The 23560-nt window shown below is 36.4% G+C and overlaps 1 protein-coding gene and 1 pseudogene across 1 annotated transcript in view; both read left to right on the top strand.

Annotated features, from left to right (window-relative positions):
* The first annotated feature begins 2575 nt into the window (after positions 1-2575).
* On the top strand, positions 2576-4048 carry LOC113175355 (uncharacterized; annotated as a pseudogene).
* Positions 4049-6861: 2813 nt separating this feature from the next.
* The window catches only part of LOC113175356 (mitochondrial adenyl nucleotide antiporter SLC25A24-like), a 53489-nt gene continuing 36790 nt past the window's right edge, over positions 6862-23560 (top strand). Inside the window, exons 1-3 of the mRNA XM_077791578.1 lie at positions 6862-7044; positions 16800-16926; positions 22028-22115. Of these exons, the coding sequence (XP_077647704.1) occupies positions 6862-7044; positions 16800-16926; positions 22028-22115 (398 nt within the window). The remainder of the gene's footprint in view (positions 7045-16799; positions 16927-22027; positions 22116-23560) is intronic.

Genomic DNA, 23560 nt, shown 5'->3' with positions numbered 1-23560 from the left:
TTCTACTTTGACTCTTGATCCAGGTCTTCGCTCCATCAGTGTTCTCTTATCTCAGTTTAGCAATCACCTTCAGATCTATTTTCAACATAAAACAACAACTAAAGATAGCAAAACACAAATCTTCTTTTTAACTGTTCTATCACTAGCGACTACTATTGCTGATGGAAATGTAAAACAATGCAGCCATTCTGGATAACATTATGAATTTCTCATTCATGTATTTCTAAAGGATATGAAATATATTTTATTATTTTATTATTTCCTCACTTTTATGCTTTCCTTAAATGATTATAGTCTATTTTCTAGTCCCTGACTTGCAGTTCAAAGTTAAGTAAAAAACCCAAGTGAATTTGACAATTAGTCAAGTTTGGGAAATATTGAATGAAGAAATCCTTAAAAGCAATGTATGTGTTTGCTAAGCCTGCCATAGCAAAATGCTCATTGTAGATGGTTTAAACAGCAGAACTTCTCATGGTTCTGTAGGAATGAATTCTAAGATCAAGGTGCTAGCAGATGTGTATCTTCTGAGAGTTGTTTCCTTTGCTTGCAGACTGTCACCTTCTCTGTCCTCACGTGGCTTTTCCTCTGTATGCATGCATATCTCTATTCAAATTTCCTGTTATGAGGAAACCAGTCATATTGCATGAGAACTCACCCTAAGAGAGCTCATTTTAGGGCTGGAGTGGTGGCTCAGTGGTAGAGCACTTGCCTAGCATGTGTGAGACTGTGGGTTTGATTCTCAGCACTGCATATAGATAAAAATAAGTAAATAAATAAAGGTCTGTTAACAACTAAAAAAAATTTTTTTAAAGAGCTCATTTTAGGTTAATTACCTCTTTTAAAATCCTTGCCTCCAAATATAGTTACATTCTGAGGTGCTGGATATTAGGGCTTCAATATAAGAATTTTGAGAGGACACAATCTGGCCATAAAAGAAGTCACTGGCTATGTCTAACATTTTTAGATTAAAATTATTATTAAATGATCACGAAAATTATTATATATGAACTTTTCATTAAGTTGCTCAAAATTGGTGTGTCCTAAATATATATCCAGTAGGTTTTACTACTTTGGAGTACTGCATTCTATGTCTTACGATCTTTGCTATGATATAACACAGAAGATAGAGGAGTTTATGCCTACATAAGAAATTATGTAAATTATTCTATTATTTTGGCTCATCTTGTAATTGTTGTTTAAGTGTATTATCATTTTGTTCTCTGTTAAGTTTTAAAGACTTTTGGTTAAACACATATGCAGAGGACTCTGAGTTGGTGACACTGATGGGATGTAGTGCCCTGTCTAATTTTTGTGGTCAATTTTTCAGCTACCTACTGTTCCTAGTAAGAACTCTCATGCAGGTTCAAGTGAGTTTTTGTGAGGATGACCATGTCAAAACCTCTACCTGGTTTAGAGATTTTTTTTTTTTTTACTTTCTTTTCTGGAGAGTGTCTTGGGATCTTCCTCATTTCTATCAGTGCTTGGTTTCTGGAAAATATGGAATTATGAAGTTCTTGTCAGTTGAGTGTTAATGGTGCTAATTATTTCAAATCAAGTTTAAACTTTATAGTACATAAAGATGGAATATAGTGAGTGTCTTGGAGGACACAAGTGACTTTACATTGGAGTAGTCCAATATAGCTTTATTCATTAATTTGTGTTTATGTGGTGCTAAGGATACAACCCAGGGCCTCACACATGCGAGGCAAGTGCTCTATTGCTGAGACATAATCCCAGCCCCTAGCCCAGTCTATTCTTGAACTAGCATTTATAAGATTATGATTATTTCCATCATGATGAATAAATTTTTTTGCAACTTGAGACCCAATGAGTTTATTCACTTAAAAGCACTCAAATAAAGTATGCTATGATCACTAAGAAAATCAAAATGACTATATTTTTTGCAACATGAGATACACTCAGTCTATTTTACTTTAAAACAGCTCAATAAGATAATAAATATTACAAAAAATATCTATATAATGGAAGTTAATTGTAAGAATTTTTACAAATATATACTCTCATCATGTAACATTAAGTATATGAAGACAGTCATTTCCAGCACTCCAGAATGTTGCTTTGTGCTCCTCCATCAATGCCCCCACTCCTAGCTATATATTATTGTGGTTTTTATCACCATTGATAAACAAGTTTGCCTGTTCTTGAGAACTATGCATTCTCCTGGAGGAGTCATCTGTGTTGTTGCCTGCAGTCTTTTTCTTTGTTGTGTATTATTCTATTATATGAATGCCATTTTTAATCCTTTGTATTGTTGATGATCACAAAATTAAAATAAAATTACATTTTCCCTTACTGTGTTGGCTGTGGCCTAGCACTAAGGGGTGGACTGGTGGAGGGCAGACTCAGTGGTCCCAGCAATTATGGACCCAGCCCAGACATTGATGTAGGAGGAAGTGTTCAAGTTTATGAATTCCACAGAGAGAGAAGACTGTAAGAATGGCAACTCCCCACAGGAAGTAATACCAGAGAAGAATTAACTTAGAAATAAAGGACACTCTTGATGAATTCTTTGAATTTTTTTTGTTCACTGCTGCTTCTACCTCAAAAGACTTACAACAGTTGTGCCACTCTGCTTAATCCAAGAAACAGTTTGTCTAGAAAGCATTGCTTTGAAGGCTGAAAATTATGTGGCCAAAACTTGCCAGTGACACTTCCAGTATGGTTTCCCTAACAAGTGGAAACTCAGCAACCTATGAAAAGGAAAAGGAATTGTGGTCAAATATTTTGAGCAGTGGTCTGAGTCTGATTAAATTGAGTTTGTGGAACATCTTATATCTCAAATGTGTCTTTACCAATGTGGGCACATAAACCGATATCTTAAACCAATGCTGCAAAGGGATTTCATAACTGCTCTGCTAGCTTCAGGATTGGATCATATTGCTGAGAACATTGTCAGATTGGGATGCCACATCACTTTGTGCTGCTGAACTTGTGTTCAAAGAATGGTACTGAGTAATGTTGGATGGCATGTTTTGAAAGAAGCTCATCAAGACAATGGTTAGGACAGATTCTTTGTGGAGAGGCCTAGCAAAATAAAGAGGGTGGGGACAGTATTTATCAGAAACAAACCTTCTGATTGGAATGCTCCTCCCAACTCTTACAGTCTGTTACAATCTGACAAGTAGAAAATAATAAGCAGCCTTTGAGACAACACAATCAAGATATGGATAAATACACATTCACTTGAAGTTCAAGTGAATCTTCACAGCTCACAGGTTATGTCCCATGCTTCCAGTATGATGAGAGGGTGTTGGTATCTGGATCATCAGATTCCAGGGTCAGGGTATAGAATGTAAATACAGGTGAAATGCTAAACATTGATTTACCATTGTGAAGCAGTTCTGCACTTGAATAGCATCATGGGACCTGCTCCAAAGATCACTCCATTCATTAGCTTCCTTTAATGTTATTACCTTCCAGAGGCTGCTGTTTGGAACCGAGCTGCTATCAGTGTTGTAGACTTTAATGAGAAGTACATTATTTCTGCATCTGGACACAACTATAAGGGTGTGAATTTGTCGGCTCTAAATGGACACAAATGAGACATTGTCTGTTTGCAGTACAGAGACAGGCTGGCGGTGAGTGGCTTGTTGAACAACACTATCAGATTATGGGACTTAGGACATGGTGCCTGTTTAAGAGTGTTAGAAGACCATGAGGAATTGGTGCATTATATTTGATTTGATAGCAAGAGGATAGTCTGTGTGGACTCTGGTTGAAAAATTAAAGTTTAGGAACTTGTGGCTGCTTTGGGCCCCCAATGCTCCTACAGAGACTGTCTACAGACCCTTATGGAACATTCTGGAAGAGTTTTCTGACTTCAGTTTTATAAATTCCAGATTATCATTAGTTACATGATGACAGGATCATCCTCTGGGACTTCCTAAATCATCCAGCTTCCCAAGCTGACAACCCCTTATGGGGTTCTGTCCAGTTCCTCTTCTCAAATGCACATGTACATCACCAGATAAATAACCAGCACTCCTTAAAGTTGCAGTATTTCACATACCAGCCAAGAACACAATGAGCAACAGCAGCAATAGTCAAAATCCCACCTGGATTCCCTGGAGCAGTGAGGATCAAGGCTTTGAGGCTCCTGTTGGGACATAATTGGTTTATTGCAAACCAAGACAGTCCACCTGGCACAGCTGACTGCTTCAGTGCTGCCATCAGAGATGCCTTCTGTCTTATGTGAAGGATTGGAACTTTTAGATCTCCTCTCCCATCTTTTCCCACTTCCCCTCTGCACCTGTTTCTCTTTCATTTGTTTGTTAAGATTACTTATAAATATATTTAGTATTTTGCCAGGAAAAAAGGAAAAAGCTAAGTGGCATTTTTTGGACATTTGAGAATTTGAGAATTTTAATTTTATAAGATGTAATTATGACATTTTGAAGGTATAAGCTATGTTCTTACTTTTAGGAGATGTTGAGGTACTTAAGAGTGACAGGAAGAGATGTCTCAGATACAAATTTACATATGTGTATAGGTTGGCAAGAGGAAGAAACATAAATTAAGTATGGCAAAATGTCCCATTTTTAATATAGGAGGTAAGTATACAAATGTTCATTGTGCTTTTCTTTCTGACATTTATAATATTCAAAATAATTTGAGGAAAGAAAATCAATGATCAAAGTGGGTTTACCACTAGAAGAAAATAATCATGTTTCATATACCTTTACAAAATTATAGAAATTGGAGTAAATGTATAGCTTCTGATAAAAAAAAATGCATATAGAACATTCTTTAAGAAATTCTATGGCCAGATAAATATTTTCTAAATTTTCAAGGGAACTTTTCTAGATTTTAGAGGGATTATTTAATTTGTGAGTGGGGTGGGAGAAGGATAGAGATGGTTAGAGTAAAACAGAGGATACTTTTTCAGTTCTCTACTAATTTTGACTCAATTTAAGGATTCTGATAGAAGAGTTAGAGAGAAAAATGCTAGCTAGAGTTTAAGAATTTATGTTGCTAGGCACTGTGCAATGTGGCAGACATATGGTGATCAGGTAAACAAAAAGAGACATTGGTCCCTGCTCTCATGGAATTGATTTCTAGTAGGGAAGATAAATACTAATTAAATTTCTCTACACAGATGTTTAGTTATAAACTATGATAAGTGCTACAAAGGCAGAGTTTTCTACAGGCTGTAAGGGAGGGGTCTTTCTTGGGGAAGCACTGCTTGAATTGGGAAATGAAGGTTGAGGTGGGATTAAAAAGGCAAAGATGCAAGAAATAACATTCAGGCAAAAGGAAAACCATGTGCCATTTGTCTGAAGAGACATGCATGGGACACTTGAGAAAGGGAAAAGTAGCTTATATGGCTGGAGTACAGAAAGTGAGTGGTCTGAGTGAGGTGTGGAGAGGGGACAGAGGCTGGATCATACTGTCTTTAAGCCTAATGGTAATTACTGAAGTGGGAGAGTAACAATAAGTTTTGCATTATTAAAAGTTCATTCTGGTTAAGGCATGGAAAAAATAAAAAGAGTTGGTAATAGTTTACTACAGCAATCTAGGCAAAGATGATGGTAGTTTGGAGACTGGTAGTGTGGAGAGAATGGGATGGATTCAAGAGACATGTGGAGAGAAAACTTGATTGCTGGTGGTTTGTATGTGTAAGATGAGGGAGAGGGAAATGTCATGGATGCCTTTAAGCTTTTCTTTTCTATTCAGTGGGCTGCACCATGGACCAGAGCTGGCTGCAGTCCTCCAGGCAAGGCCCAGCACCAGGCATGTGGGTGGCCCTGAACAGACACTTGACAACCAGGCTGAGCAACTGGAGAGTGGTTTAAATTCCCAGAGCAGAACCAGTGCACAACAGGTTAACACGGACAGCACCTCCTCTGTCCCCTGCCTCCAGTGACCACCAGGCCAGGAGCCCGGCACCGGCCAGGTACCTGTGAAAGGCATCTGCGGAGAGGTCCTGATTGTTGTGGGACAGGATCTAGTCGTTCTCCAGGAGGCTCTTCCACTTGGAGATGATTTCTGTGCCTTAAGAGAAACACGTTGCAGAACTAGTTTTCTATATAAACCCTGAAGCCCATCTATCAAAGTTCTCAAGGCTCACAGGCCCTTGAAGGAACCTGAGAATGAGCTTATGAGAGGTCAGGGAGTGGCAGAGGTGTGTGGTGACAAAGGAGAAGGCAGCATCTAAAAGTGTCCTTTGTATTTCAGGATATGGAAGTTGCCTAAGGCAGGTGGTGGTGGTGTGGTTGAAAAGAGTAATCCTCAAGAAGAGAAGTGTCATGTGAAGATGAGGAAAAACACCGGCAGAGGACAGGAACAAGGGTTCCTTCCTCCAGTCTTCAGACCTGTCCAGGAGGGGCAGCGGGGTCCAGATCCTTAGGTGCTAGTCTTCCCTGACCCCTGGGAGCAGATCCGCGCTTCCCACCCCTCAGTTCGGCTTCGCAGCCGCAGTCACTTGGCTGAAGCACTGAGTTTGTACCAGGAGATTGTAGATCTCCAAAGGCCTCTTTCAGGGTCCCCCAAACTTCTCTGGGCTGGGCGTCCACTTTCCTGCCGACCATGCTGGGTCCCTGCTGCTGCAGCCCTGGGAGCTTCCACTTCCAATTTCCGGGACGGGACGACTCTCCCGGGGCGCCTGGGCCCAGCGTCCCACCCTGGTGCTCCCCAGGTTCCGCAGGGGGTCTTCTCAGCGGCGTCGGAGAGGCGGCCAGCGCGGGCTCCCAGGCCCGAGGCAGCTCCGAACCGCCACGGCTCTGCCAGGCGGTTGCAGCCCGCACGGCCCTGGCGCAGATTCGCAGCCCTGGGCAGCCTGGCGTCGAGGAGGCGGCGGCAGGTGGCGCAGTCGCGGGGGTCCTGGCCGCCAACGGACCCGCAATGCTTCGCTGGCTGCGGGGCTTCGTGCTGCCCGCGGCGGCCTGTCAGAGTGAGGATGATTACTTCCGCTACCAGATCCTCTTCGAAGACTTGGACCGCAACGGGGACGGCGTGGTGGATATCAAGGAGCTCAAGGAGGGGCTGGAATACTGGAGCTCCTCCTTTGGCAAGGACTCGGAGAAGGTGAGCGACCGAGAACTCTGGGAGTCTAGAGAGGCTTTGGGCAGAGGGTGGTGCCTGACTTGCCGTCCTTTCCAGAGCCTCTTTCAAAGGCCCAAGAAGTAAGGTTGGGCCTCTCTGCGAGCATCGCTCAGAATAATGCAGCTCTGTATAGAAGGTTCTCACCCTTCTCAAAAGAATCACTTAGCCTTAACACGGTGATGAGAGGACAAAAATCTGTGTGTGTGTGTGTGTGTGTGTGTGAGAGAGAGAGAGAGAGAGAGAAAGAGAGAGAGAGAGAGAGAGAGAGAGATTGCGAGTGAGTTTCTGGCGACTCATTGAACTTTTACTGAACCTGCACAGAACATCTCGGGAGTGTCAGTCATCGTGAGTGCATAAGTGAAAAGTAAGGTCTGTCTTTTCTCAAGAGGTTCTTAGCTTGAAGGTCTTCTCCAAACTATAGGCACAATGGGTGTCCCAGAGCTGCTCTTTCCTGACATCCACACCAAAGGTTGAAGGGGAGTCAGACCTTAATCAAAGCGTTTACGTTTCAGCCGATTGTTTTATTATGTTGCCTAAAATACAGATGTCTTTCTTCTCTAGGCTGGTCTTGACTTGATACTTCAACAACTATTTAGGCCGAAGTTTCAGAATATCAAATTTGTTTTCCTTCCATCAATGCTAAACAACCTTCAGATGTTACTCCTATCCATTTTAGCTCTCTCTCAGTGAGGATTTTTGTTTTGTTTTGTTAAAAAGGTCCAAACCATCTACACCCTTATTTATTTAGTTTTGGGACCAGACATAGGAAGATCTGCCTTAAATTATTTATTCTAACTTGTTATACACGATAGCAGAATGCAATTCATTTCATGTTACACATATAGAGCACAATTTTTCAAGTCACTGATTGTACACCAAGTATTTTCACACCATTCGTGTCTTCATATATGTACTGCCTTCAAATGAAGGAGATTTGCCTTATTTCAAAGGTGAAGAGGGTCAGAACATCACAATCCCTCACCTTTGAGACAATCACGTTGTACATTTATGGGGTCCTTTTCTGTTTCTTAGAAGAAAACTTAAAATCACAAGCAACTAGCAGGTTCTTAAAAAGAATTTTTGTCAGCATTACAATTTTTTTAAAATTTTGATATTTACCTTTTGGGAATAAATCTGTAGAGCCTTGAATTTGTTTAATATTAATTTTGTGCTAATTATATTTTTTCAATTTTGTAGTGTAAAATACACATAACACTAAATGTACCACCTTAACCATTTTTAAGTATACAGTGCAATGGTATTAAATAATTCATATTGTTCAATAATCTCCACCATCCATTTCTAGAACTCTTTTCATCTTACAAAACTGGAACTCTGTATCCATTAAACAATAACTCCTCAATTGTCCCCTAAATCTGACCACCAGCATTATACTCTTTGCCTCTATAATTTTGACTACTCCTAAATATCTCATATCAGTGTAATCATACATATTTGTCTTTTGGTTACTGGCTAATTCCACTTACCATAATGTCTTCAAGATATGATGTAGCATATCTCAGAATTTCCTTCATTTTTAAGTATTAATAATGTTCTATTGTATGTATATACCACATTTTACCTATTCATTTGTTGATGGACACTTGTATTATTTTGTGTTGTGGTTACTGTGGCTAATACTGCTTTGAACTTAGGTGTTTAAATATATCTTTTAGATCTTGTTTTTAATTTTTTCACTTATATGCCCAGAAATGGAATTGCTGATCAGTAGTAATACTGCATTTAACTTTTCGAGGAACTGCCAGACAAATTTTCCATAGTAGCTATATCATGTTACATTTCCACCAGTGGTACAAAAGTGTTCAAATTTCATATGCTTGCTGACATTATTTTTTTTAAGTAGTAGCCATCCAAATTGGTATGAGGTGGAATTTAATTGTATTTTAGGTGTGCATTTGCTTAATGGTTAATGATGTTGAGTTTCTTTTCATGTGCTTACTAGTCATTTGTTTATTTTCTTTGGAGAAGTGTCTGTTCTTTCGAGAAAGGTCTATTCAAGTCTTTTGCTTATTTTTAAATTAGGTTTTTTGGTGTTTTGTTAGGTTTTTTTTGGCGTTTTACACACACACATATATTTAAATATATATTATTATGGCTAATACTATTATTGTGGCTAATACTGCTGTGAAGATAGGTGCATAAATATCTTTTTGAGATACTGCCTTTAACTCTTCCTAGTGTTTGTGCAGAAAGAGAATCGCTGGATTAATGGTAATTTCTGCCCTTTTGGAATCAAATCTAAGAAATCATTGTCCAATGTCATGTAGTTTTTATTGTGTGTTTTCTTTTGTAGTTTAATAGCTTTAGGTCTGATGTTTAAGTTTTTAATTTATTTTGAGTTAGTTTTGTACATGGTTTGAATAAGATGGGTCCCAATTTCATGTAAGAGTTTGAAAACAACTAGTATTAGTTCTTCTTTAAACATTTGGTAGCAGCTGGATATGACAACACATGCCTATGATCTCAGTGACTTAGGAGAATACAGCAGGGAGATCACAAGTTCAAGTTCAGCCTAAGCAATTTAGTGAGACCCTTTCTCAAAAAATAAGAAGGACTAGCAATGTAGTGGTAGAATACCACTGGATCTAATCCTCCATACCAATAAAAAGTGTTTTAAAAGTGAAGCCATCGAGGTCCTCTTTTTAATACAAATTAAATATATTTACTCATTATTGGTCTATTCAGATTTTCAATTTCTTTAGATTTAGTCTTGGTAGATTGTGTAGGAATTTATCTATTTCTTTTAGGATACCCAATTTGTTGGCATATAATGTTTATAGGATCTCATTTGTATAGTATCATCATTTGTAATTTTTTGGTACAGTTGTAATATTTTCTCTGACATTTCTGATTTCATTTATTCATGACATTTCTTCTCTCTTAGTCTAGTTAAAGGAACATTAGTTTGTTTTACTTTACCTGTTCTGTGAATTTTCTGAAATTCCTTCTGTTATTGTTTTGTTATTGTGAATATAAAAAAATACTTGATATTATTTCAGTCTTCTTAAATTTGCTAAGGCTTATTTGTGCCCTAACATGTGAATCTATCCTGGAGAATGTTCCATTTGTTTTTGAGAAGAATGAATGTTTTGTTGTTGTTGAATGAAATGTTCTGTATATATCTGTTAGGTCCATTTGGTTGAAAGTATTGTTCAGGCTCAATTGTTTATTTATTTATTACCTGTCTGGGTAATCTGTCCAATATAGAAAGTGAGGTATATACCCTATCATTGAATTGTACTTTCTCTCTCCCTTCAGATCCTTTGATATTTGTTTTATATATTTAGGTGCTTCAGTGTTGTATGAATGTTTTAATTGTTATATCCTCTTGATTGGTTGGCCCCTTTGTTGTTACTTAATATCCTTGTCTCTTTTTATAATTTTTGACTTAAAGTTTATGTCATCTGATAGATATCTTTGCCTTTTTGTTTTGTTTTTTGTTTGCATTGAGCATATTTTCCCATTCTTTCACTTTTAGTCTATGGGTGTCCTTAAAAGTGGGGTGTCTTAAGTAGACAACAAATAGTTGAGTCTTTCAAAAAAAAAACCAGTCATAAAACTAGATCCCTATTTTTGATCCAGCACAAAAGTCAAATAAAGTGGACCAAAGACTTAGGAATTAGATCAGAAACTCTGCACCTTCTAGAAAAAAACATAAAGTCAACACTTCAACATATTGATATGGGCACTGACTTCTTTAACAAGACTCCTAAAGCTTAAGAAATAAAACCAAGAATATATTAGTGTAATAGCATCAAATTGAAAAGCTTCTACATGGCAAAAGAAGTTAGTAAGAGCACAAAAAGACAGCGTATAGCATGGGAGAAAATCTTTTGTCAACTGTTCTGTTTAGAAGGGTTTAATATCCAGAATATAAAGAACTCAAAAAGTTTACCAAACAAACAAAAAACCCAGTCAATAAGTGGACAAAAGAACAAAAGGGACACTTCTCAAAAAGAGAAACACAAATTGCCAACAAGTATATGAAAAAATGTTCCACTTCCCTAGCTATATTAAAATATCATCTTACTCCAGTCAGAATGGCAGTGATCAAGAATATAATAATAAATGCTGGTGAAGATGTGGCAGAAAAGGTACATAAAAGTTGAGTTCATTTTGATACATTGTTGTGGGACTACAAATTATTGCAGTCACTCTGGGAAGCAGAATGGAGATGCCTCAAAACACTAGAAATGTTTTATATTAACTTATATGAATCTTCATAATTTCCTAAAATCTATTTTTTTTTCTATTTCACATATTGCAATACAATTTAATAACATTTCTTCATGATTTCAATCCTTTTGACTGAAAAGACATTTTTGATCTTAATTTTTTTGATTATTAATATTTTTAAATTTTATTTTTTTTAAATTTTTATTTGTTATATATGACAACAGAATGCATTACAATTCATATTACACATGTAGAGCACGATTTTTCATATCTCTGGTTGTACACAAAGTAGAGTCACATCCTTTGTGTCTTCATACCTGTGCTCAGGGTAATGAAAACCATCACGTTCCACCATCTTTCCTACCTCTGTGCCCCCTTCCTTCCCCTCCCTCCCTTCTTCCCCTTTGCCCTATCTAGAATTCATTTAATCATCCCATCCCCCCAGATGCTCTATGTCTTTATTAGAGAATTTAATCCACTTACATTATTAATAGGCAAGACATGCTAATGTCATTTTGTTTGTTGTTTCCTGGTTGTTTAAAACTTTGTTTCTCTCTCACTGTCTTCCTTTGCAGTTTGATCATTTCTGTACTGGTATGCTTTGAATCCTTTCTATTTTTGTTTTGTTCTTTTACTAAACATAAATTTTTTTTGTGGTTAACATGGGGCTGACAGAACATCTTACAATAGTTTAGGTCAAGCTGATAATAGTTTAACATTGATTGCATACAACAACTCTGCAGTTTTCCTCCACTCTTCACAATTCTGTTTTTGATATAAGAATTTACATCATTTCATAATGTGTACCCTTTGATAATTTATTTTAGCTATTTTAGTTTTATCTTTTTGCCCTTTTACTAGAGTCAATATTGCTTCATATGCCATCATTACAGTCCTAGAATATTCTGAATATGGTACTTTTTCATTTATACCATTGAGTTATTTTTCTTGTTTTGTGTTATCAATTAGCAGTCTCTTGTTTCAACTTAAATAATTTCCTTTAGAAATTCCTATAAGGCAGGTCTAGTGGTGATGAACTTCCTTAGCTTTTATTTCTATTTCTATTTCTTCTTCTTTTTGGTACTAGGGATTGAACCAGGGGCAATTTACTATTGAGCTACATCCCAAGCCCTTTTTTTCAATTTTGTAAAAATTTTGAGACAGTCCCATTAAGTTGCTTAGGGCCTTGCTAAGTTGCTGAGGCTGGCTTTGAATTTGCAATCCTTATCTCAGTCTCCTGAGCTTCTGGGATTCCAGGCCTATGCCAGTGTACCTGTCTCTTCCTCATTTCTTAAAGACAGCTTTGTTGGGGAAAATATTCTTGGATGGCAATTTTTTCTTTTGGTGCTTTGAATATCTCATATCATTCTCTGCTGGCCTACAGGGTTTCTGCTGAGAAATATTTTGATAGCTGTTTTGACATTCCTTTGTATATATTTCTTATCTCTTACTATTCTCAGAATTTTTCTTTCTTTCTTTATATTTTTTATTATCTGTTCATAGATCTTTATTTTATTTACTTATTTATATGTGGTGCTGAGAATTGAACCCAGTGCCTAGCACATGCTAGACAAGTGCTCCACCACTGAGCCACAACCCCAGCCCTTTTTATTTATTTTTGATTTTTGATAGTTTGATTATTATATTTCTTTGACTTGAATTTAATTGGAGATCTCTGAGCTTCCTGCACCTAGATGTTGGACTCTACCCACACATTTGAGAAGTTTTCAGCCATTATCTTTAAATATACTTTCTCCTTCTTCCCTTCACTTTCTGCAGCTCGTATTATGTGAAGATTTGTGGTCTCTCATTAGGTTCCTATAATTCCTATATGCTTTCTTTGTTGTTTTGCACTTTTGCTCCTTTGATAGGATAATGTAAAATATTCTGTTTTACAGCTCATTGATTCTTTCTTCTGCTTGAATTGGCTGTAGAAGTTTTCTCTTGAAATTTTCAGTTCTATCATTGTATTATTCATTTCGAAGAGTTTTCTTTGGTTCTTTTTTCTTGTTTCTAATTTTTTGTCAAACCGCTTGCTTTGCATATTGTTTTTTCTTTTTTATATTTTTTTAGTTGTATATGAACACATAGTATCTTTATTTATTTTTATGTGGTACCAAGGATGGAATCCAGCCCCTCACATATGAGAGGCAAGCACTCTACTACTGAGCCCCAGCCCATGTATATTGTTTTTCTTATTTCATTGCATTTTATATTCATATATTCTAGTGGTTTACTGAATTTCTTTAAGAGGATTATTCCATTTTTTGTCAGTCATTCCTATGATTTGGATGTGGTTTGAATGTCATCTAAGGGTCCACATGTTAAAACCTTGGTCCATAAGATGGAGGTGTTAGGAAGTACTTTAAGAGGATGGACCTTGTAGAGATCCTTATGTCATTGTGGAAATTCCCTCAAAAGTATTGTGGGACCCCTGTCCTCTCTTTCTTTGTGCTCTGGTTTAGGATATGACTGTTTGCTTCTACATATATTTCTGCCACAATGTGCCACCATCTGCCACCCTCACCAGAGGCCAAACCAATGTAGGTGCCCAATCATTGATTTTTGAATCTCCAAAACTATGAGCTAAATAAACCTGTCTCTTCATACATTATCTGCCTCAGGTATTTTGTTATAGTAATGCAAAGGTGACTAATAGCCCTTCATAGATCTATACTTTCATAGAGTCTATTATCAGAGCCTTGCTGGTTTCTTTTGAGGTACCATGGTTCCCTAATTCTTTGTAATTCTTATCTCCTTGCATTGCCGTTTGTGAATTTGAGGAGATAACCTCCTCTTCTAGCCTTTATAGATGTTCTTTGTCAGGGACTAGATGGTCACTATTTAGTTTAGCCTGTGATTTTGAAAGGACCAGGTGGTGATTACCCTAGGCAGGCAGAGCTTGTTTCAGGTTCTCTAATTGGTAGTGCTATCTTTGCTCTGCTGTTGGGCCATGCTCCTGGCTGAGTACTTCAATGACAGTCACAGCATGTATTCCTTGACTGGAAAATTCCCTATTTGGGATCTGTAGTTGGAAGGCTGCATGCTGAGCTCCAAATTTAGGAGGAGTCACTGCTTGGGACAGGTGAGGCTATGTTCCTTAGAAAATATACCATTAAGTATTGACTTCTTGTAGGGTGGAGCCATGGGGTAGGCTTTTGGCTGAGTTAGTGGCTGTCTGATCTCTTAGGTCATGCAAGTATAGCCCTTTATGCTCTCCAAAATGCTTGAGGTGGTATTCTCCCTGCCTTGGCAAGGTTTTAGGGAAGGCCATCCTCCCCCGCCCTTTATACTGGGGATTGAACCCACGGGTGCTTTACCACTGAACTACATCCCCAGCCCTTTTTATTTTGAGATACGGTCTTGCTAAGTTACTGAGGGTTTCACTGAGTTGCTGAGGTTGGCCTTGAACTGGCAATCCTCCTGCCTCAGCCTCCTAAGTTTCTGGGGTTATAGACATGATGAAACACTGCTTGACTTCCTGTGTCCATCAGGTCTAACCTCTATGCTTTTTTGAAATGGGTAGGGGCAAGCATCTCCCTTCATGTATGGGATTGTTGGAGAGGGCTCTGAGGCTGGGCATGGAGCACAGCTATCTCGAACTAGGTTGAATTTCTTACCATGTTTCTGAAGACACCCAGCTCAGCTTTGCAGATAAGCTATTTTCTTTGATCAAAGTTGACTATTGTCTTTGATCAAATGCCATAGCTGGCAGTAACATGGAGATACCATGAAGAATCACACACTGATTACTATAGTACCAGACTCTTTTTTTTCCTCCTACTAGGCCCTCAGTAGTCTAGCCATGCTGCTACCTGCAGTGTTCCTTGTAAGGTGAGAGTTGAGTGGGCTTCCTGGTAAGTGTCTTAGAATACCAGGGAAGCTAGATGACTGCTTCTGGTTCCCTTTTCTTTCTGCAGAAATGGAATTCTACCTGGCAATGTGCCAACTTGGGGGAGGGGAAGAGACAGCATACCTGAAGTGAGACTGTTCTTTTTACTTTCTAATTCAGTTTTCATTTAGCCATGCAGGTGTTCCAAGCTTGCTTTCAAGTAATAGGGATTTCAAAAAAGATGTTCTTATCTATGACTAGTTGCTAGTTGAAGTTTCTGGTGGCAGAGAGGAGAACCTGAGACTTTTTATTTCATCACCTTGATGACATCACTCACAAGAATTAATTTTAACACAAAACATTGTCTCTGGAATAAGTAGAAAGCTACTAGATTAAAAGTAAGCATAAAATAAATAAACTGAAAATAAATTAGTATTCTTAAGTTGTGATGAAATACCATATTGTCTAATGAAGTAGAGGCATCCCCTCTGATTTTTTTCTGTGAAATGTTGTCAAGTTTTGAGGCATATTATAACAAATTTGAGAGAATTTCCATGATATGATTACAAGGATTGAAAGATAATTGAGAGAGGAATAATTTTATTACCCTGTGATTTAGTGCAATTTAACACAATTTTCATGTATATACTATATGTATCCTACTTACTGGGAATTACTAACCTGGAGAATTAATTTGAAATCCTTTTTGTGGCATATAAGTCTTCTCATGGTCTCTCCCCAGCTTTTCTGATCTATTTTTCTTCTATGTATTTTGTCCTTAGCAAATTGGAACTGTACAGGTTTTGTTATGAATATTAAATGAGTTTATACATATAAAGTTGCTTAGAAGTAAATGCTCAACAAATATTAGCTATTATCACTACTGTTATTATTATTCCATGTTTTTTTTTTCTAATTAGCATCTGTTCTGCCTCCATGCAAGTACTGTCACAAATTCTTGGATTCATTGTTCTAATGCCTGTTTTTCTTTGCAAATATTGGCTCAAGCAGTCTTCCTCTGTGAAGACTCTCCAGAGCCTCTCCAAACCTTTCTGTACCTTGAATATATTCCCATTATGTCACCTTACATATTGTCTTTGGTAATGGGTTGTTTCTTTTAGTCTTAACTTGCCTCTGACTTGTTTTCTTATCCTAGCACAAGTCCAGTTCTCAGCTCATGGCATTTATTTTTTCAATTCAGTAAAAGATAATTATGAATTACATAATTTTTAAAATTAAGGGCCTATGGATACCATATTTTATAATAGACACCATCAGTATCTAGCTCCCATTCTTATTTTACAAGGCTAGGTCTCAAACCATTAAGCTAGGGGATATACTAGAATTTCACATATTTTATCACATGTAGTTCACATTTTATCCCTGATGGCAAAGGCTATGTGTTATGTTTATTCCTGTGAGGTACTTGACATTCATTATTTAACTCAGGCAAATACTTATTTATTAAAGTTCATAATTATTTGAGATGACACAATGGCTATTGACTCTACTATTGCACAAATTAAAAAATACCACTTGATACACAGATTTAAAAATTTCTTAATGTACTTTGTAGTTGTGACAGAAAACATAGATAATGGATGCTTATGGCATTCATAATTACTGTAAGTGAAATGTACAAATGCTCACATGGTTTAGTGACTTGACTTATAATATACTTCTACAATGATTTTCTTTACTTTTGTAGGATATTCTTAAGGCAGGAGATGCCAATCAGGATTCAGGATTGGACTTTGGAGAATTTGTGCGGTACCTTGAAGACCATGAGAAAAAAATGAAGCTGGCATTTAAGAGTCTGGACAAAAATAATGATGGTGTGTGTGTGCTTCCTTCACAGTTAGCTTAATGTGAATAAGTGTCAGTACTAGAGGGCAACTTCGATAGCCTTTAATTTATTCCTGCTATCAAAGATTCCATTATTTCTACTAGTTGTCTAGCAGTAATTTTTAGCATCCTAGGAATAACACAAAACTATATTTATTAGCCTTATATTTCTATGTGGTTTCTGTCTTTTTAATAAAATAATTTTTGTGGAAGTTTGTATCTTCTGAATTTAAAGCTTCTTTACTTAGTGAGGAGGCCTTCCTCTTTTTTGTCATATATGAGCTAAAATTATTATGGTAATTTAGAAAATGATATTTTTCTCTGATTGTGAAAATTTATCTCTTGCTGGAGAGTTGGATAAAACAGAGAAGCTCCTGAAAGAAAGTATAAATTTCTTATAACCCTGAAATTTAGAGATGAATTTTCACATTTTGTTATGTTTTTCATTTTCTTCAAGACTTTCTGTTTTTTTTCTTGATTTCTCTCTCTGCTTACCTCTCTTTAAATAAAATTGCAGTCATACTATGTATATAATTTTGCATTCTATCTTGTATGTTTAATGTAATATAGTAAGCATTTTCACTTCATTTAATATTTTTTACAATTTTAATTACTGTGAAATATTCCATTTATAAATATTAGTTATTCAACAATCCCCATATTATTTAGGACATTTTTAATCTTTTATAAATAATAGTGCCATCTATATCCATGCTGATTTGAAGAGGAAAGATCTACTCTGTTATATTTTGTACAGATTCTTAGAGAGACTGAATATAAAAATAAAATACTACTTCTGCATCCATATGTAGTTAAACCTCCTTGGGTAATTAGAACCTTATTATACCCTACTTAAGAAATATATGTTAATTTTTAAGTTGTATGAAATCTAATTTTTGATGACTGAAAAATTCAACATGGAACTAAAAAGCTACTTAAAGGATTCTACTGATGGATTCTTGAATGAAACAGGGTGTAACCTGAACATCTGGGGCTTTAGAGGCTAGAGAATACAAAAGTGACCACATTTCCCTTCATACTCAAATCTCAGTGGTCCAGTTTCCATTTACTTTCCAGAAGAAAATTTAGACATTTCTGAACCTTTATTTCTACTGAAATAGTACTCAGAAATTTTAGAAGTACTAACCAACATCTGCAAATCAGACCTGGCCATCTGCAGATCTAAGACTGACAGATCTACTATAATGCTGTTCTGGAATTTTACTCTGTTGTTGATTGTTACCATCATGATCATCATTTGTGAAGCTGAAAATCCTGTCAGCTAATCAGTAAAATTAGGATGCTATTAGAAAAATATAACACTGTTCTGGTAAAACTGCATATAACTGCTTATGGATCTTGGTAGTAGAGAGTACTTGTTCTGAAGGAAATAAGTTATACAGCAATGAGAAAGTCTCAAAGTGATATATTAAGATCCAAGTAATAAGGTCTTGACAAGTCAAGTTGGAACATCACAGCTCAGCCCTCAGCATCCTGCAGAGGTAATGTTGTGGGAGAATTACCATTTCTATTCTACTGGCTTCATTGTTTTGAAACTTTGAGCTGTAACAGTAGTTAGAGTTGAGTCTCTACTGCTGCCCACCTGGACTACAGAGCTCAGGTTCCAGAAGCCCTGTAGAAGTGCTGCTTTGATTGAGCTGTCTGCTCTGTTGCTGAGTTGTTGTTATTGCTGATGTTACAGTTTCCAACTTTGTGTATAGTTCAGCTAGTTTACTTTGGCCATACTACTTATTGAGGAATTGAAAGAAAATACTTCATGTGTTAGGAGTTTAATTGTGTCTCTTCCTAATGTACGTTCCCAGTATCTTTCTAAAAGCAATCAAGTTAGAATGAGGTCATTAGCAGGGCCCTATTCTGACTGGTGCCCCTACTAGAAAGAAATTTAGACTGAAAAGACAGGGACACGGGATCTGAATGATTTTCTAAATGCCAAGGAGTGCCTGAGGCTATCAGAAGCCAGGAGAGAAGCATAGAGCAGGTTCTTCCCTAGCATCTTCAGAAGTACATGACCCTTCAGACAACTTGATTTTAAACTTCTGGCTTCCAGAACTGTGAGCTAAGGCACTAACTTATGGTACTTTGTTACAGTAGCCTTCGGAAATGAATATATTTTCCCTTCTGTGTTACACTTAATTAGAAGCATCTGAGTTCCTATTGTGTTTAGCCAAAAGGTCCATGGTTACAGTTGCAAATATATGCATAAAGAAATTATTAAACATGATTTCATCATTAAGGTTCTTTCTTGAGCGGGGAGTTTTTTGTGAGGGGGAGATGAGGAAATGAAGGAAAAGGAATTAACATTTATTAGACTCTTCTATCTGCTGTGTTTGTTCTAGCTACTTTACCTAATACCTCACATTTTTTATTTCACATAGTCCTTGCAGTCTGAGAACACTAAGGCTTTGGAAGGGTGAATAATTTTGCTTTTCTTTGCCTGTTCCAATTAGTCACATCTGCTAGGATTCATACCCATCTGTCTCATATTGACCTGGGCTTTATCATTTGATTTGCTTCAGCCATTGAGACATGAGCAAGGCTTAATAAAGAGTACTTGTACATTGTAACTTGCTATTTTGGACTACTGCCTCTTAACCATCCTGAGACACCAGAAAAGAAGTCTAGCAACCCATCTGGAGAGACCACATGGAGAGAGATGCTCATTTAATTATTAGCTGTTCTTCATTCTCTCCTGAGGTAACAGATATATGATTGAAACCATCCAGCTGCCAGCTACAGTTGAACCTTCAGTTGAGTGAATTCACATGAAAACCTAGGCAATACCAGTAAAAGAGCCAACCAGTTGAACCAAGCTCAGATTTTATATTTGTGATCATATATTCTTTTTAAACCATGAATGGTGATGCTTTATAGCAATGGATTACTGGTTTAGGAATGGAATAATTTGCAGTTATTCCTGGAATTACAATGCTGGAATGGTTGCAGTCTGTTCCATCCATCTAAACACCGTCATTTCATTGAATTATTTTCAAGTTCATCATTGCAGTGAAAGCAATTTCGATTTTTCTGGGTCAGTATATAAACAAATAAAAGGGTTTCTTGAGAAGAGTCAATAGCTTGAACAAAGAGAAATTACCATACAAGGTCAGAGCTAGTTAAAGGCCATTTCATGTTTGGCCCCAACTCAATATTTTTTGGGAAAATTTCATTAATAACAGATTCAGCAAAATGCATAAATTATAATAAGTTATAAATTACACATATAAGCTGCATGAATTTTCGTAAGGCCAACCTTGCCAAGGTACCTATTGTCATGATTTCTAATGTTATATGTAAGTTTGCAATAAATCTTTAGTAAATAAATATGCCTTGCTCATAATGTACCTTGCTCCTTTTATGAAAGTGGTTTTTTTCTTTGATGGTCTCTTATTTATCCTTTATGGTACTTTATTTGTAACTCTTGTTTCTTACACCTTTCTTTACCTTTTCATCACATTTTATTTATAAATCTTTTTTTAATTAAAAAATTTTAAACGTTCTTTTTTTCTTTTTTTTAATGTGGTGCTGAGGATTGAACCCAGTGCCTCATATGTGCTAGGCAACCAAGCACTCTACCACTGAGCTACAACCCCAGCCGCTATTTGTAATTCTTCTCTTAACATACATTTAACACAGTGTGATATTTTAAAAAAATAATTAGAGCATTCATATAAATTTGTAAACTCATTGGTGATTTTGTTAACCCTTGAATTCTTTCACATTTAAAATAGAGACATGCAGGGTAGGTTGTCAAATTGTTAAAAATTACTGAATTGAATTCATGAATATAGTGTTTGAAGATTGTAATGAATTATAAGGCAGAGGATGCATGCTTTCCCAGTTGATGACGCTTTATTTTCTAAGCTGAGGAATAGTCAGTAAATTCCATCCTATAGATCTTGGAATGGAACACTTGGGGCCTTGGAGTCACTGCAAGGAGTCTGAGATTGTATGTCTGAATAAAGGTCTTGGGCTAAGTAATGTTGTATACTTATGTGGACTATTATTTATGAATGTAAGCATATATAGCCCTTGTTAATAAAATACAAATGAATGTGTGGTTGAATTTGTGATAGCTTTTTTGTATTACCTATTTTTCAAGTAGGAGACACTAAAGTTGACCTTTTTCATTAAAAATTATATATGTATTAGAATGAAATAGACATTGTTAATACTGTGTGTATATACATGACTGCATGACCAATGTGATTCTGCAAACTGTACACTCAGAAAAATTAGAAATTATATCCCAACTGATTCAAATGTAAAAAATTAAAAAAAAAGATTGAATAGCCTCAATTATCTTTATGAGAGAGAGGAATCAAAGATATTTTGGGTTTTGAGAATAATGTGATTAGATTTGTGTTTTAGAGTTTGAGGTGAATATGGAATATTTAATTTTCCCTTCATGACATCCAGCAATGTGAGAATGTACAGCATAGTGAAATTGTATTAACTATATTTGTTGATTTGAGTTATTTAACATAAGATGTGTTTACATAAAAGTGTTTGGCTTTTTATTCTAAGTATGTTGTATATTAAGTATTTTGTCTTTATTGAGTGGCCTTCTTTTCATGCCCCTGAATCAGGTCTTCAGAATTAGAATTAGCTTTTTCAGTTCTTTCCAAATAGATATAATAATCAAGAATCTGTTATAGATCTACTTGGGGGTCAGATGTGTTTTGAAATCTAGAATTTGGATTTTAGAAAAGTAATATAGTGTATACATACATATTATGTAATAATACAAGTGGGATCTGGGTCACCATCATGCAATTATAGTCATGATATTTCTGCAGTGAAACATGAATGTTCACATTACATCAGATAAATAATTGACCAAAGTTAACCTCACATCAGTCTTATTTGGGTTTTGCTACCAAATAAACTTTTGATTCTAAATTTACAAATAATTTTTGACTTTTTAGAGCTTCTTAAGCATGGGGTTATTGATTTGGGATTATAGACATATAGGACTGATGAACTTTTTAAAAGACTATTGCACTCTAAGTATAGTTTGCCTCATTATCTTTTCAGATACTTTAATGTGATATTTTTTTTCATTTCTTAAAGGAGTAATAGAGGTTTCAGATATAATTGCTGCGGTGAAATCACTGGGTATACATATTTCTGAAGTTCAGGCAAAAGAGATCCTGAAAAGGTAAACCCTTATCCTCATTGCTAGTAGTTTTTTAAATTGTGTTTTATTATCTATGTCAGAAACTAATTGCTATAGTTACAACATTTCTACCCTTATTCTGTAACTTTGTATTTGCTTAATTCTGTCTGCTTTGAATCTGTTCCTCTGAAAGCAACTTGCAAAGGCATTCCATTAAGTGCTTGAACATTTAAGTAGCAGAACCAAATGAACTCTCATATTCTCTCAGCTTCAGGGTTCACAGGCTGTACTTATATTGCCACCCCCTACTGCCCCCCACTCCCCCCCCCTGTGTGTGTGTGTGGGGGGGAGGTGTCAGAATGAGCTTCTGGCCTCCCACTATTGCTTGAATCAAACAGTAGCACCTTTATTTGTTCTGTATCTTAAGCTTTCAGGGAGATTTCTTTTGAAGAAGGAATTCCATGGTTGAAACTGCTGTGCCTTATACAAAGGGACGAAGATAATTTATTTTAAGGAGAAGTTTTAAAAGAACAGGAGGAAAGGGGAAGGCTGAGAGATGAAAGGGAGACTTAATGCTGGCTGTATCCTCCTACTCCGCTTTACTGTGCTGCTAAATTTTCTCCCCTTAAAGAAACTGTTAGAGAATTGCTTTCATAGGTCCAGAGAAGCTTGATTGGTGGTATGCTCATTCTCAAACTTCCTTGGGTTTAAGAAATAAGCACAGCAAAGTACACATATTGATTCACTCTTGGGTTCTCTTCAGGTGATATATGTATTCCCAAATCTACTCTTTCAGTCCATTCCTAAAAATTATATCAGTTTGGATTTGCCCATAAAGCTCCCAAGTGTCTGGTGCTTTGATATGCTCTCTGTATAGAGTCTTATGTGTTAGAATGGCATGTATGATGGGATCTGTGACTTTAAACAGGCTCAGGCAGTGGTCTTCTGGCTTTTAGCAAGGATAGAGATGTGTTTAAAGCTTGAGAAGAACCAAGTAAATTGTAATGTGGGAAAGTTGGGGGAACAGAAACTGTATTTTCCACATAAGATGTTACTTCAAAGATAATGCTTTGAATTCTGGCAATTTTATTTCTTCTTTTCTAACACTTATATCTTTGATTAATCAACTTCTCTTGCTAGAATGGTGTTGATGGTAATGATGGTCATTCAGTCTCCTGATTATAAAGGGAATAATTTAATATTTATCATTAAGAATGGCTTATAATCTTCCTCATGTTAAAGAAGGTCCTTTCTTATATTTTATAAAGAAATTTTTTTAAAAAAATTACACATGGGATTATATTTGTGAGAAGATCAAATATCTTTCTTTAATGTGTCAATATGGCAAATTAATTTATAGATTTTTTTCCTTGTCAACTTATCTTTGCATTCCTGGATTGTATGCATCTTTTAACAATACATTCTTCCAGAGGTTTGGGAGGCTGAGGCAGGAAAATTGCAAGTTCAAAGCCAGCCTCAGCAATTAG

This window comes from Urocitellus parryii, chromosome 11, assembly GCF_045843805.1.
Source record: "Urocitellus parryii isolate mUroPar1 chromosome 11, mUroPar1.hap1, whole genome shotgun sequence".
In the NCBI taxonomy this organism is placed as follows: Eukaryota; Metazoa; Chordata; class Mammalia; order Rodentia; family Sciuridae; genus Urocitellus; species Urocitellus parryii.
The sequence above is the reverse complement of the archived record's forward strand: the minus strand, read 5'-3'. Positions and strand labels throughout refer to the sequence as shown.